Source organism: Terrapene carolina, unplaced genomic scaffold, assembly GCF_002925995.2.
Source record: "Terrapene carolina triunguis isolate 2854851 unplaced genomic scaffold, T_m_triunguis-2.0 Scaffold96, whole genome shotgun sequence".
NCBI classification, from domain to species: Eukaryota; Metazoa; Chordata; order Testudines; family Emydidae; genus Terrapene; species Terrapene triunguis.
In genome coordinates this window covers 14,593,793-14,610,109 of record NW_020664447.1, presented here as the reverse complement: position 1 = coordinate 14,610,109, position 16,317 = coordinate 14,593,793, and the positions used below count along the sequence as shown (strand labels likewise).

Below are 16,317 nucleotides of genomic sequence, written 5' to 3'. Positions count from 1 at the left end.
CAGCCCTCCTCCCCAATGCTACAGCGTATGGTTGAGCTGCAGGAAAGCCAGCAGGAGCAGAGACCGCCGCTACAGCCCCTGTGTAACCAACAGCCATCCTCCCCAAGTCCCATTGCCTCCTCACCCAGACGCCCAAGAACACGGTGGGGGGGCCTTCGGCCACCCACTCACTCCCTAGATGATTTCCATAGCAATAAGTTTTAAAGTTTTCAATTGGAGTGTGTCCTTTTCCTTTCCTCCTCCCCCACCCATCCCGGGCTACCTTTCCAATTATCCCCCTAGTTGTGTGATGAAGTAATAAAGAATGCATGAATGTGAAGTAACAATGACTTTATTGCCTCTGCAAGTGGTGCTTGAAGGGGGGAGGGTAGTAGGGGAGGGTGGGGTTGTAGGTTTACAGGGAAGTAGAGTTAACCGGGTGGGGGGGGCGGAGATTTCATCAAGGAGAAACAAACAGAAGTTTCAAACCGTAGCCTGGCCAGTCACAAAACTGGTTTTCAAAGCTTCTCTGATGCGCACCGCGCCATGCTGTGCTCCTCTAACCGCCCTGGTGTCTGGCTGCGCGTAATCAGCGGCCAGGCGATTTGCCTCTACCTCCCACCCAGCCATAAATGTCCCCCCCCTTACTCTCACAGAGATTGTGGAGCGCACAGCAAGCAGCAATAACAATGGGGATATTCTTTTCGCTAAGGTCTAACCGAGTCAGTAAGCTGCGCCAGCGCGCTTTTAAACGCCCAAATGCACATTCCACCACCATTCGGCACTTGCTCAGCCTGTAGTTGAACAGGTCCTGACTCCTGTCCAGGCTGCCTGTGTATGGCTTCATGAGCCATGGCATTAAGGGGTAGGCTGGGTCCCCAAGGATCACGATAGGCATTTCAACATCCCCAACGGTTATTTTCTGGTCCGGAAAGAAAGTCCCTTCCTCCAGCTTTCTAAACAGAGCAGAGTGCCTGAAGACGCGAGCATCATGTACCCTTCCCGGCCAGCCCACGTTGATGTCGGTGAAACGTCCCTTGTGATCCACCAGGGCTTGCAGCAGCATTGAAAAGTACCCCTTGCGGTTTATGTACTCGGTGGCTTGGTGCTCCGGTGCCAAGATAGGGATATGGGTTCCGTCTATCGCCCCACCACAGTTTGGGAATCCCATTGCAGCAAAGCCATCCACTATGGTCTGCACGTTTCCCAGAGTCACTACCCTTGATATCACCAGGTCTCTCATTGCCCTGGCAACTTGGATCACAGCAGCCCCCACAGTAGATTTGCCCACTCCAAATTGATTCCCCACTGACCGGTAGCTGTCTGGCGTTGCAAGCTTCCACAGGGCTATCGCCACTCGCTTCTAAACTGTGAGGGCTGCTCTCATCCTGGTATTCTGGCGCTTCAGGGCAGGGGAAAGCAAGTCACAAAGTTCCATGAAAGTGCCCTTACGCATGCGAAAGTTTCGCAGCCACTGGGAATCGTCCCACACCTGCAGCACGATGCGGTCCCACCAGTCTGTGCTTGTTTCCCGGGCCCAGAATCGGCGTTCCACGGCATCAACCTGCCCCAGGAACACCATGATTTCCAAGGGCCTGTGCCTTGTGAGAGGTCTAGGTCCATGTCCATTTCCTCATCACTCTCGTCGACGCGCTGCAATCGCCTCCTCCTCCTCCTCGCCTGGTCCTGGTTTTGCTTTGGCATGTCCTGGCTCTGCATATACTCCAGGACAATGCGCGTGGTGTTCATAGTGCTCATAATTGCCGCGGTGATCTGAGCGGGCTCCATGATCCCAGTGCTAGCTATGGCGTCTGGTCTGAAAAAAGGCGCGAAAGTAGTATCTGACGGACCAGGGGAAGAAGGGAGGGAGGGAGGGGCGAGTGACGACATGGCGTACAGGTACAGGGAATTAAAATCAAGAAAGGTGGCTTTGCATCAGGGAGAAACACAAACAACTGTCACACAGAATGGCCCCCCCCCCAAAGATTGAACTCAAAAGCCTGGGTTTAGCAGGAGGGAGGGGGGAAGCAAATGAATACAGAATAAATCTATTTTTTACATCTTAAGACGACGGTGCAGCATGACTGATAGCCCTTGGCATTTTCTGGGTGCTTGGCAGCAAATACTGGGCGCTTGGCAGTAAGCCTTCAGGTCTATTGCACGATCTGATACCCACTGCAATATGACAATGATAGCATATTACGATTGGTATCCATCTACTGCCCAAAAGGCAAGGGGTTGCTGCTGTGTAGCAATCTAGCCCCACGTCTGCCAGCCCCATGTCTGCCAGCACCCAGATCGCCATCGGCCTCTTCTGGGTGCTTAGCAGACAATACTGGGCACTTGGCAGAAAATAGCATACTACGACTCTGCTAACGTGCAATGATCCAACAGGGCGCGTGGCAGAAAATAGCATACTACGACTGATAACCATCATTGTCTGCCCGGGTGCCCATGATCGACAGCCACTGCAGTACGACGACGACGGATACCAGTCATAATATACCATCTTCTACCAAAAGGCAAGGGGCTGGTACAATGCAGCCTTACGGCTGCCAGCCCCACAGCTGCCCGCACCCAGATCGCCAATGAAGGCTACCAGTCATGCTGCACCGTCTACCGCCAAAAGGCAGTTAGCTGCTGCTGCTGTGTAGCAATGCAGTCCCACGTCTGCCGGCACCTAGATGACATATGGTGACGGTGAGCTGAGCTGAGTGGGCTCCATGCTTGCCGTGGTATGTTGTCTGCACAGGTAACCCAGGTAAAAAGGCGCGAATCTATTGTCTGCCGTTGCTGTGACGTAGGGGGAGGGACCTGACGACATGTACCCAGAACCCCCCGCGGCACTGTTTTGCATCATCCGGGCATTGGGATCTCAACCCATAATTCCAATGGGCGGCGGAGACTGCGGGAACTGTGGGATAGCTACCCATAGTGCAATGCGCCGGAAGTCGACGCTAGCCTCGGTACTGTGGACGCGGTCCGCCGAACTAATGCACTTAGAGCATTTTATGTGGGGACACACACAATCGGCTGTATACAACCGATTTCTATAAAACCGGCTTCTATTAATTCGATCTAATTTCGTAGTGTAGACATACCCTCAGACAGGACAAAGTATTACCTAGACCAGGGGTAGGCAACCTATGGCATGCATGCTGATTTTCAGTGGCACTCACACTGCCTGGGTCTTGGCCACTGGTCTGGAGGGCTCTGCATTTTAATTTAATTTTAAATGAAGCTTCTTAAACATTTTAAAAACCTTATTTACTTTACATACAAACAATAATTTAGTTATATATTATAGACTTATAGAAAGAGACCTTCTAAAAACATTAAAATATATTACTGGCACGCGAAACCTTAAATTAGAGTGACTAAATGAAGACTCGGCACACCACTTCTGAAAGGCTGCCGACCCCTGACCTAGACCATCCCTGACAGGTGTCTATCTAACCTGTTCTTAAAAACATCCAATGATGGAGATTCCACAGCCTCCCAATGGAAAAATTATCCAAGGGCAGATTTTGGCCCATTGTGTTTGGTTTTGTTTTAAAATAAAGGAAAGTTGCTTTTGAAGAAGGCAAATGTTTCAGTCTATAAAAAGGCAAATTCAAATTCTACTTACAAGTGACATCTATATTTTGGCCAGACTTCCTTAAGAGGATAGCCCATAGAAAATATGTAAACTACTACCTTTTTAAATGGCAAAGTACACAACCGTCAGCAAAGATTACACAATCTGAACTGTCAGAGCAAGTTGTCATAGCAATTCAGTCATTTATCCTCCAGCACAAAACAGAAACTACACCCATGTAAGAAAATATTGTGTTATGTCTTTTAAAAATAGGTGACTAGTAGTCTACACTGGTAAGTTACAGCACTGTAAACACTTTGGGCTTCCCAGGCATCACTGATTTTGAAGCAAGAAGAAAAAGAGCATGTTTTGATAAATGCCTCATTTTCTTTCCACTTTCTATTTTTGCATTACAGTCTAAATGTGAACTTTCCTTTGCTCTGCCCCAGTCTGTCTAAAGACTATCCTTGGCGAGGGGGGGGAGGGCCTTAAAGCATTTGGGCTAGTCTGAATAAGTAGCTGAGGGGTTCTCTGTCTGGACCTACACTCTCCCCTACTGAGCACATGGGATTATTGCAGACTCTGATCTATTTTATGCTTCCTTTAACGTAGCAGGAACTACCAGTAACCAAGTATTCTGCACTCAACATCATGATAACTGAAGTTAAAAACTGGTTTTTTTAAAAAAAGGATTCTTTCCCCCCTCCCCACCCAAAGCTCCAAAGAGTGTTGTCCAATTGTGGAAAAGCCAAGTCAAAGATGGGAGTTTTACACATTTTGCTCTGAATATTCTGACATGCTCTGGAAACGTATTTCCCCAGTGAGGGGCCAGCTGTTGTGAGAAAGACTGACTCTCGGGGCCAGATCCAGGAGTTTGATTCTGTGTTCTACGAGGAACCAGTGCAGAGAGTGCAGCATCTGGTGAGGCACTCTCAGCTGCCTGTATTGCTCAACAGGTGGGCCTGCTACATCCTGAACCAACTGGAGCTTTTCCAGAACCAGCATCTTTGTTCCTAACTGTAATAAAGCCTAGAGATCACAGACACATGGATCAGCATGGCCAAAACAGAGTCTGATAGATCAGGATGTAATTCTCTGGCCAGCTTTAGATGTAAGTGCATGTTTGGGTTTTTTTAGCCTTAGCTATTTGGCTACCCACAGGGTCCCCAATGTTGTGGACCATCTTGACAGGAAAAAATGCCCTTGATGAAGGGTAATTAGGGTGGAGATGGCAAGTTCTTTGAAATGTATCATTCTCCCCACTGCCATAGCCTCGGTCCTCCCTGGGTTTGGTTTCAGCCAACTATTCTTCATTTGTGTGCTGATGGTTTCCAGGCACTCCGTTAGTTGGGAAATGGTGCTGATAGTGAATGACAAAATGTAGAAGTGGGTATGATGTGTGTATTTGTGGCACCTGACCCTGTTCTGTTGCAAGTCCACCGAAACAATTTCAGATAGAGGTTGAATGGGATTGAGAATGAATTTTATGGAGCTTCATATGTGAGGGCATAGTTGCATATCATGGTTCTCCAGGAAGGGTCTGAACTAGGTGACCTGTGGACTTGTCCCAGGTGCAAATCCAGGGTTTTGAATCAGGATCCTCTCCGATTACATCAGGGATCGGCAACCTTTGGCACGTGGCCCATCAGGGAAGGGTGGCCAGCACATCCTTCGGCCCACGCCACTTCCAGCAGCTCCCATTGGCCTGGAGCAGTGAACCATGGCCCCGAACCTGCAGATGCTGCAGGTAAACAAACCGGCCCGGCCTGCCAGGGGCTTTTCCTTAAATTAGAACTTAAAGGTTGCCGATCCCTGGATTACATCATTAATTTTCGGTGGGGAGTAAGGGAAAGATTTAGGAGGACAAAATGTGCCAATACAGAATACCTCAGAGAAACTGATTTAGTACTTAAAATAACATATCCTCTCTCTATCTGTTATATTGGTCTTAATTTCACATATACTATGGCACGTAGGATGGAGGGGGAGGGGAATTTAGCTCCATATCATTTCTGTGTGTGCAAGCTTACTGTAAAAGGCTAAAAAGCTGCATTCAGATCCAGGCAATCTTTCTTAGAGAGGGTGTGCACAGGGACTATGTGGCTACTGCCCATATACAGAGAGTGCCATTTCTACTCTGACTTATCAATGGCTTTTGTAGAGCTGGGTCTGACTGCTCATGGGTTTATAAGAAGCTAACTGTTTTTGTGAATATGCACACACAAATCAAGTTGTGCCCTGCTCCATCCCCAATAACAGAAGAGGGGCAGACTGCACCACAAGTTGTTTTTGGGACACCACAGTAGTAGAGAATTAGATTATAAGCTGCTAAGGCTACCACAAAGCTTCACTTATGCTTCAGGCCAGCCCTATCCTGTTGGCTCAGGAAACCAACTAAATCCAGGATTGTAAGGGGGTCTTCAGCTTAAGAACGCATCGTGCTACCTCTAGGACACTGAGCTGAGCCAGACTGTTTTTAAATAATGCCAAAAGAGATATTGGTGTGCTGAAGACTTTCAGTTAGTCATACAAAAGAGATGAGCATAAGAAAGGATCCTGAAAGAGGGAATTCAAAAAGACCTTGTTGCAGAATAACCAGTTTAGGTAATACTGGGGGCCTAATACATAGTCACTTGGAGGTTGAAATTAACTTGTCAAAACAAAAACCATAAAGGAATTTTAAAGACTTTCCCAATCCTCCCAAAATAATGCAGTTTACCGAGCTCACTAGCATTTTCTCTTGAAAAAAGGAAAACATACAAGTTGTGAGCTTTGTTAGAGGTTTCTAGAATACAAAAATCCTATTCTTACATTATCAGGGTTGGAATTCAGCTAGAACACATTCATTTAAGGCTCATTTAGACAGGAAGTGATTAACAGAGGTCGGCCAACATGTTTTTCAACACCACCTAGAGTAGACAAAGCCAGTGATGTTTAGAAATGTAGGCCTGGTCTACAAGGGGCAGGGAAGTGCCGGGGGGGGAAGAGAGGGGGAGAGTCGATCTAAGTTATGCAACTTCAGCTACATACTTAGATCTACTTACTGTGGTATCTTCACTGCAGTAAGTCAACAGCTGACATTCTCCCTCTCGCCCTGGTGGAGTACCGGGGTCGATGGGAGAGTGCTCAACGGTAGACGCGATAAATCAACCCCCACTGGATCAATCGCAGCCTGCCGATCCAGCAGGTACTGTAGATAAGCCCTTAGTTAGCTGGTCGTGGTTAATCCTACTGGGGAATCTTTGCCCAAGGGTTTGCCTTGACTAGAATTTAAAGACACATTCCAAGACTCTAGGCGAGACAAGGCAACGTATACATTTACCATGTGCTTGCTGGTCAAGCTGAAGCCTGGGCTATATCCCCAGGAGTCTCTCTAGACTTGCCAACACTACAAACTTCCTTGACTTCACTAGGACATTCTTACGCATTAGCTAACACAAATCAAGAACACATCTTTTTTCCTAGTGAAGACAAGGCCTTATTTTGACAGGCTCTTTGTCTCTGGCATCCCATTCTGAGTTCTGGGACTATATCTTTATGTTAGTGAGGGGAAAATTATTCATCTTTTTATTATCACCTTAAACACCCCAATGCTCAATACCACTTTAAAAAGGCTGTGCTAATGCTATTCTAAACAACCCCCATTTAAAGGTCACATTTCCTTAAGTTCAAACGAAACATGTCTTCCACCTGGGGCCAAGAAGGATGCCCCTTCAAGCCCAGGCTTCTTCTCATACTAGCAGAGCTCAGCCCTGGTGGCCTTGATATAAACTCTGCACACTATTATTTGTAAAACCAAACTAATAAACAAAAAGGGAGGAGACTGTGTAGCTTAGTGCTGATGAAGAAATAAGAACAAAAGCGGCATCTAAATTACACACTGAAATAGATACTACGAATGCAAGCAGCTGTAAAATTTCAGCCAGGTGGTCATCTTCAGCTACAGCCAAGAGCAAAAAATAACTCTAGTCTTTTTCTTTGCAGAGACTCCGACTGCAACCGTAAGGCAAAACACCACACACCTCATTTTCTACTGTCAGCGTGCCTTTTAATTAGTTCTTTTGTTCCCCAGACAAACATTGTCTATTAAATGCAATGCTCAGAAAATTCTAAAGCAGAAACAAGACGGTTAATCAAGACCAAGAGCATTTTAGTGCAGTAAATTGCACAGAGGCAATTAAACATTCAAGCAGTTCTTCATTCTCCCTCCCCTGGTAAATTACAGTTACTTTTATATCTCTTGCTCCATTTGCCCGTCTCAAAACAAGAGGTCAGTCTTCCCCCTACTCTTACAAAAAAGAGAAAGGCCTCATTTGTCCTATTCTAATAATTCACCAACAGCTTCAATGCACCAACCAATTCTCTTAACTCCTACATATTTTATAACTGGAGAAGACTTACTCTTAATTTTTTATCCATAAAGGTCAAATTAAACTAGCTCCATAAAAGATTCTGTATTCCTTAGCTAACTTGGTACTGGTGATGAAGCTAGTTATATTTCACAGTATAAGCCTAAGCCCCCGCACCTCCCCTTTATCTACACTTCAACTGCACTAACCCAGGACTTGGACCCAGAGTCCCAGAACCTTGCAGGGCTGGAGGGTCTCAGCTCAAGTTAAGCTGGGACCCAGGGCCTGAGCCCTACTGTTCTGCAGTGTAGACCCAGCTCCACTTGACTTGGGTCCCGGGAGTCTGCCGGAAATATCCTACAATTCCATGGGACAACTTCCTTAGTCCTCTCTATCCCAACAATCTGCAATACATTCTATGGAAAACAGAAGCTGACATCCTCCCTTTTCAAATGGCAGCAGCTCAGGTCAGCGTTAACCCATTCTCTTCTGATCTCCAATCTGCAAGCACACTATCGGAGAGAATCCTGTGTTTGCAATGGAGAGCAAACCGAGCAAGTCTGTTGCAAAGTGAGCTGCTTCAAACTTCCTGTAACATGCAGACCCAACAGTAAAGTTTTCCCAGTGCACCATGGTCCTAGGGCTAGAGCAGCCACATTTTGGGAGTGGGGGGAATGCTAGGGACTCAGATATGGTTACTTTGACTCGGGTTTGCGCACCACAGTGTGGGCACCAGAGGCCTAGGTTTGAGCACAGATTAGAAAAGGGCTAAAGTACAATGTAGACACTCAAACCCAGGATTCCCTAACACAGGCCAGCTGACACAAGTCCCACTAATCCTGGGCTTACATTGCAGTGTAGACATACAACATGTGTCCTTGGTGAAGACATTTAAGCTGTTCCTGCCTTAGTATACATCTACAAAATATATATTACTATATATTACATGGCCAGAGCTGCTCACAGCCTGGCTGGGTTGGGTTCACAATGTTTTTTTGGAATAGCACCCTGCAATTTGGTTAGGAGGAGACTAGAAGCAAAATAATCCCTTTAGGGATGCCTTGGAGGTTCAAGTCTAACAAATTTCAACCTATAAGGAGCAATATCTCCCACCACTTACTGGGTCCCCCATTTTGTCCCCACCCACAACCTCAAAAGCCCTGGTATCTCTTAACTCTTCAAAAAGTCTCAATGCTCCTTGCTGGACAAAATGGTTCCCTCCCTTGCTCTTTGAAGAGTTCATGAATTTTGCAGCGGAGAGAGCATTCTCCCAATACATTAAGGCAGGGGTCGGCAACCTTTCAGAAGTGGTGTGCCGAGTCTTCATTAATTCACTCTAATTTAAGATTTCGCGTGCCAGTAATACATTTTAATGTTTTTAAAAGGTCTCTTTCTATAAGCCTGTAATATATAACTAAACTATTGTTGTATGTAAAGTAAATAAGGTTTTTAAAATGTTTAAGACGCTTCACCTAAAATTAAATTAAAATGCAGAGCCCCCCGGACCGGTGGCCAGGACCCGGGCAGTGTGAGTGCCACTAAAAATCAGCTCACGTGCCGCCTTCACACGTGCCATAGGTTGCCTACCCCTGCATTAAGGCAATGTTTAGAATACACACCTCCAAGCTACAGTTGAGTGGATTTAAAGCACGTTTCACATATACAGGACCAAATGCTATTTTGACCCAGCAAAACAAAATTAATAAATTACCATGGCAAATATGGACATGAGGTACTGACAAACTCCCCAGAGAGAAGCAGCAGGACAATCTGCTTAATTTAACTATTCCCTATGGGGGCACTTACCTATCCCCTACCAGCCCTCATGCACTGATAAGGAACCAGTGTGTTGGATCTTATCACTTAAACATTACACACCAACCCAGGGTAAATAAGGAGCCAGAGGTTTAAAAAGCTGAAAATGGAAATGAAAACAATCTAAAGGTCATAAAGTCAAGGAGACATTCTGTTTTGAATAAGTTAAGCCTCTACATTCACACTGTAAAGTTGTCTGCAGTTACATATCCTGAAAATGAAAAGCCTTTTAAAGAACTGATGGGTTAGAGTATTTGGGTTAATTTGGTAAGTAAGTCAGTGGAAATCACATGGCTAAAACCCTGCATACCACTGTAAAGAGGGGGTTAAATATCAGAAGGCACTAACAAATCACTTAGAAATGCATCAGGACATCATTAAGCCAGACTTTTCAGTTAAGAATTCATATTAGCAAACGGTTTATGCTTTTCAAAAACACTGTAGTATCTAGCTGCATTTCTCTTGTAGCCATCTATAAATACTTTATAGGTGTGGTTAGGAAACTGCGGCCAAATTCTTCTAGGATTTTAAGTTTCCATATCAAGTTCAGGGATGTAGCATGTTAATGTTAACATTTTGTAGAGAATATACCTCATCAACTGCTGTGGCAAAAGCCTTGGTGGTCTGCTCCTCAGCGACTTTGACCGCTGCAGTTTCAGTCACTTGCAAATTACTTCCAGATGAGTATCAGTTACAGCAAGTTTTACATCAACATTTATAAATATTGCAAGAATCCTAAAGGCATATGATAAGTGCACTGTGAACTTCTCTGCAGTAAATGTATGGGGGTGTGTGAACAACAGCACGCACAGCACATACACCCAGAGCCTGATTTTCAGCTGAGAATCAGTTGGCCCTATCCTATTCGTACCTGCAATTATTTGCAGGTAGGATGTAATTTAATCGTCAAATACCACTGGACTGGACTTGAAGATCAGATACTTAGTGACGTTGACTGCACCTTTAATTAGGAGATAAGCTTTTACATATCTAGCACTAAGCATCTTCTTTACATTTTGTTAATATTCATCTTAGCATTTGAAAAAGGATCCATTTAAAATCTGACAGACCTTCAAAGTATCCACCTCCCTAACGTAACAAAAATAGTTGCTTCAAATGAACCTTACTCCTTTTGTTATCCCCCAGCAAGGCTCAGGGTCCTAAATTATGCTTCTATCTGCCTCCATTTATGCATCATAAAATTATGTGGCATTATTTGGCAATGTTACTAGATTATGAGATGGTAGGATAAATCGAGGTGTTGCAAAACTGAGAAAGCAGAAGGCAGCAGCAGCAGCAGGCAGGGCCTGTCTTTTTGGAAAAGCAGCCCTCCTCCTCCTCCCCCCTCGCCCCCCCTCCCCCCGCAGGAGGATATTTGCAGGGGAAGTCTCCTGCATGAAGAGCTATTAAGCCAGGGGTTCTCAAACTGGGGGTCGGGACCCCTCTGGGGGTTGTGAGGTTATTATATGGGGGGGGGTCAAGCTGTCAGCCTCCACCCCTCCAGCATTTAGAATGGTGTTAAATATATTTTTTAAAGTGTTTTTAACTTATGGGGGGGGGGGGTTGCACTCAGAGGCTTGCTATGTGAAAGGGGTCACCAACACAAAAGTTTGAGAACCACTGTATTAAGCCCTGTAATAGTGGTGTTCTATTCCTGTATGATTTAGGAGCTGTGCAGGAGGCAGCAGCTGCCATCCAGAGCTCCTAAGACCCATTAGAGTAGAGCTCCATTCCTGCATGGCTTGGAGCTGCACAGATGAGGGGATTACCTGCCATCTGGGGACCCCACGCTCTGCAGAAGTGCAGTTGTTGCCTCCTGCATGCCTCACTCTACTTCCTCTATGACAGTGCTGTGGCCTGTTGCGTCACTCGTGCCCATGAAAATCTTCCACTCTCCAAGCTGGCCACTCGGTCCTCCTGCTCCAAACATCCTAAAATGGCAGGGGGCAAGCTGAGGAGCTAAAAAAAAGGCCCTTTTGTTTGGATTTATCTGGCACAATGGGGTCCTGCTCATTAGCTACTTAAAGTATTTATGAAGCACCTTTCAGCTCAGAAGAATGAATGCCCATATCAAAAAGGAGAGGTCCCTCACCATTCCTGTCCGTGAGGAGGTGCAAAGGTGGGGTTTTGGGTCAGTTTTAAGGGTGTCGTTCCTAAGTACTGAGTTATCGATGAAAAGGTGCATCTCACACCTACATCTCATCAGGCTTTACCTCTGCCTCTCCTTCTCTGGCAAGGAGTCCCACAGGGTAACTGTTCAGCTTTTGTTCAACAAGGCTCCCTAAGATCTTGCTAGTTTTGTTTTTGAAGTGGGCCTCTTTTCCACAGCGAGCTGCACTTGGTCCTAGAAGCATGTTTAGACCTTCCAGTGAATTAGTTGGATTACTGCACAGATCAGTTCAGCTGGCCATTATTGGCTAGCACAACTGCGTATGAAATAAAGAATCTTTTATGGCTTACAGCTTTTGCCTACAGGTGGGCCTCGGCACTACATGGACTGGGTGGAACATATTTTGTGTCATTGGTACTCCTGTAAGCTGCTTTCTTGCTTCATTTTTCATAGTTCATCAGAGAAACACAGGGACCTACAAGACAAGAGGTTATTTTGGGGCTAGTTCATTAATGGTTTCAGACAGCAGTTGGTTAATATTTCAGCAATTCATCAACATCTACATTTATTAGATGAGGAGCTTGTCCCTTTCAAGATCTTCCAGTCACAGAAAATGTCCAGGTGGTTCTGTGGGGCAAATCAGGTCATTGAAGGGGCAAGAATGGGTCCCTTTAAACACTCTTGAGAAGTGCTGGCGGTGGCCCTTCCAGGAGTGTGGTATGCTATCGGTGCTTCTAAGTTCTAGATCAGGCATGTATCTAGCTGCACGTGCAGTCTGAGATGGCCTGGGCAAAACCCTGCTCCGTCATGGCTCATAGCATATCTTGGGCTATAATGTCAGATTATTTTTCTACATGGAATTTGAAATTTCCCAGGACAATGAATCTCTGGATTGACACATTAGGTTCAGTTGAAGCTTGACTAATTCTTCTAGAAATGTGGCTAAATTCTTGTCAAATGAGTAAATCTGATATATAAGTTAGAAGAGTCTTCATGATTTGTTGTCACTCCATTCACATTCCAGCTGAACAGACTCAAATATTTTTATTTTGGGGATAGAATCTTGCTTGTTATTCTAAACTGGATGAGATTATGATCACACAGCCTCCACTCTTCGCCACTCTAAACCATGATGCATTAGGTATCTCACAGAGACTAGCAGGATTTGTGCTGGCTTGGCTTCATCATCAAACCCAATTTTTATGATACATGCCAGGTCAGGAGCCTTGTGATCGGTTCATGGACGATTCTCACATTAACAACAACCTTGCATTCACCTGTACAAGTCTAAGGTAACTTTGATGCAATTCTACCAGTCCCTGTGGCATCTGAGAGGTGCAGCCGTTGCCTGTTCGGCTTTGATCGCCTTGGGGCTTTTTTCCTTGGGTGGAGTCTTCTTGTATCAGTGATAGTTTGGACTGAGTAGGTTGGGTATGTTTCAGTTTCAGTGCTTCTGGGGATTCCAGATGCTGCACTCCTGATTCCCACGGTATAGTAATGGTGATGGGTGCTTTTGGGGACAGGGACAGAGTGGTGATATAGCTAAAATGGTTGCTGCTTGTGTAGTAGGGGTGCATATCTCCCCCTGCCCCATTGTCATCCAAAGCAAGGAATGGAATAGCCTTTAAAAAAAACAAACAAAAAAAAAAACCAACCACTCAGCTCTTGGGCCTACGTGACTCGCACATAAAAAGGACTCTAGGATTGTTTCTTTTGCAACAAAGACTTGAATATGTCAGAAATAATGTTTGACAAATACCAATTTTATTCTAATTTTTTTAGTTCTTTTGACACATCAAATAACCATGCTCGCAAGGATTTAAAACATCCAGATGTTCAGAACTACAGCCTAGTTTAAAGCCAGGTCTGATTGTTTTTTCCCTCCCAAATTCCAGCATTACAATGTATCTCATTGCAAACTGTAGAGTATGGTTCTTGTGCAATAAAGCACAAGTATATGGTGGCTGAAGGCTCTGCCTTTTTGTCTCCATACTTCATGACACACCCCAGGTTTATGGAGATTACATAATGAAGTGCACACCCACCCAGTTAGGTTTTATTGCTTCATTACTTATAGGGAAAAACTGAAGGATCCCACAGTCTGTGTGAAGGTGGGTTTTTTGGTTTTTAAATTTAGTGTGAAATATGAACAGCCGAGGAATTTGAGAAAGAACTCTGGACAGAAAACAAAACAAATAAGATCTAGTGGAAACTTAAACATACAAAACCCAGAAACACATTTGCATCTATTATAAAGCACTTAGGGAGGGGTCAGACAATCTAAATCCTGAGCCAGCTGAGCCTTCCTAACCCTGTAATTTTGCATGTAGTCAGCACCTCATGTTGTGGCACAAAGTTTTCTTAAACTGTTCCATTTTCAGTATAGCACTGCTACATTTTTAAAGTTACAGTGTGGGAGAGAACACGGTCTGGAATCTTGAAAGCAACTATATTACTTCACTAAACAGTTCTAGATTTTATTGACATAGGGGTGTCCAGAGCCTGGTGGGAGAGGACAGTTCTTTTGAGTACATTAATATAAGGAATCTCATTTACAGTTAGCCTGAGATGAATAAACTCATCTTTGCTTCACAGGCCTATTGACCTGAACCAGAATCACGTACAAGACACAGTGAAAATCTAGGCACACCTTGGGGTTACGTGTTTTTTTACAGTCATATCAAAATGCACTGTATCACCGTCTTCAGATTTTTGCACAATACCTCAGTCCTACCAGGGAAAACATGTTATATAAAAGTTGGGGTAGGAGCCAAAGGATCTGCAATCTATTCCTAGCTCTGCTACTGACTCACTGTGTTATATGTCCTTGTACAAATGGCTTTTCCTCTGTCTGCCTTACTTTCCTCATCTGTGAAGTAAGGATAACGCTTCCTTACCTCACAAGGCCTTTTTCTAAATGGGGAAAATGAGTTGTGTTTGAAAAATGTGTTTCAAACATTTTAACCAAGGGGATTTTAGTTAACACATTTTGAAATCCAATTTCCTTTCCCAGTCTAGACAAAACCGCAGACAAGGTTAACAACATTTATCATCTCAAAGCACTTTTAAAGACTGAAATTATTAAGCAACTCATAGTCAAGGAGGCAATAGAAATTTCACTTGTATATTGCTTTTTATTAGAACACTTAAAAGGTCGGTAGCATAATCCCCCTTTCACAGATGGGGAAACCAAGACAGACTGGCTATGTGCAATTTATTACTGTTATTGAAGTGGTAATTCTGACTAAGATAAAGACTTGTCCCTCTTCCTGTTGAAACACAAAAAAAATTAGAAATATTCAGACCTTTAAAATAGAATCTACATCATTACTTTTTTGCTTCATTTTTACAGGGTGCTTCAGCTGCTGCTCAGACTTCTGAATTAAGGCCCCAATTCAGCAGAGTACTTCCGCAAGTGAATAGTTCCATTCAAGTCAACAGGAATACTGATGTGCATAAAGTTAGGATCATGCTTAAGAGCCTTATTGAACTGGGGCCTAATGACGAGGCTGGATGTGAGGCAGCTAAGCGATGAGGGAGGGGAGGGAGAGACAGGACAAGGGAAGATGCACTGCTAAAACGAAGAACGAATTATAAAAAAGAAGCTGTAAACACAAGGCCTCTATTTCTTTTCAAATACATCCTGACCTACACCATGCTGCCTCTGCCACCTATAGGAGTGATGGGAGTTAACTGCACAGTAACTGAAACAATGTATTTATGGAAGCTGTGCAATAACTATATTGTAACTCCACTGGAAACAATGGCAATTACACTGTTCCTATGTTATCTTAGAATAACACTATAATTAGTATGTATCACCACTGTAGTCATGATTAAAATAATTACCCTAAAAAGTCACTCATAAGTAGCATTAACCACTCTGGCTTCCAAACATATATAGGTCTTTTTTTAAAGGTATAATTGTTCTCTCTGTTTCACAGCTCATCCTAATAACACAATTTGCTTTTCCACCTATTTTCAGGTGAACAGCACAACCATCCCACAGTACTGTAAAAACAGCCCTGACTTCACATGCGAAATACTTACAGCTCTTCAAGATAAGGAAAGTTCTTAAATGCATCCTCTGGTAGCTTTGTGATGTTGTTCATACTGATATCCCTGGGAAAGAAGAAAACACAAATGGGTCAAATGATAAGCAATGTTCCAATTTAGAACATGAAGTAAATTTAAATAGATCAGCTGCTGGGATAACAGAAAAAGCTTTTTGCAGTGTAATGTTGTGGTATCTCTAGGAGTTTGCAGGCTAAACTTTCACAACGTGGTGATCTAAAAATACAGAGCATCATGAAAGATTGATACCAAAGGCTTTCTTCTGACAACCAGAAGGGGAAAAAATATCTTGAAGTTACAAAAGAGAGGAGGGGGAAGCCTATTAGACACTTATTTTCTCCAGTCCTGATTTTTCTGACTCCTTACACACACACACACACACACACACACACACACACACACACACACACACA

At 44.2% G+C, this 16,317-nt stretch overlaps 1 protein-coding gene across 3 annotated transcripts in view; it reads right to left on the bottom strand.

Moving 5' to 3' along the window:
- LGR4 (leucine rich repeat containing G protein-coupled receptor 4) overlaps nucleotides 1-16,317 on the bottom strand; it is a 127,407-nt gene that overhangs the window by 55,644 nt on the left and 55,446 nt on the right. For all 3 annotated transcript variants that reach the window (XM_024214842.3, XM_024214843.3, XM_024214845.3), the window contains exon 2: nucleotides 15,881-15,952. In XM_024214842.3, coding sequence (XP_024070610.2) covers nucleotides 15,881-15,952 — 72 coding nt within the window. The remainder of the gene's footprint in view (nucleotides 1-15,880; nucleotides 15,953-16,317) is intronic.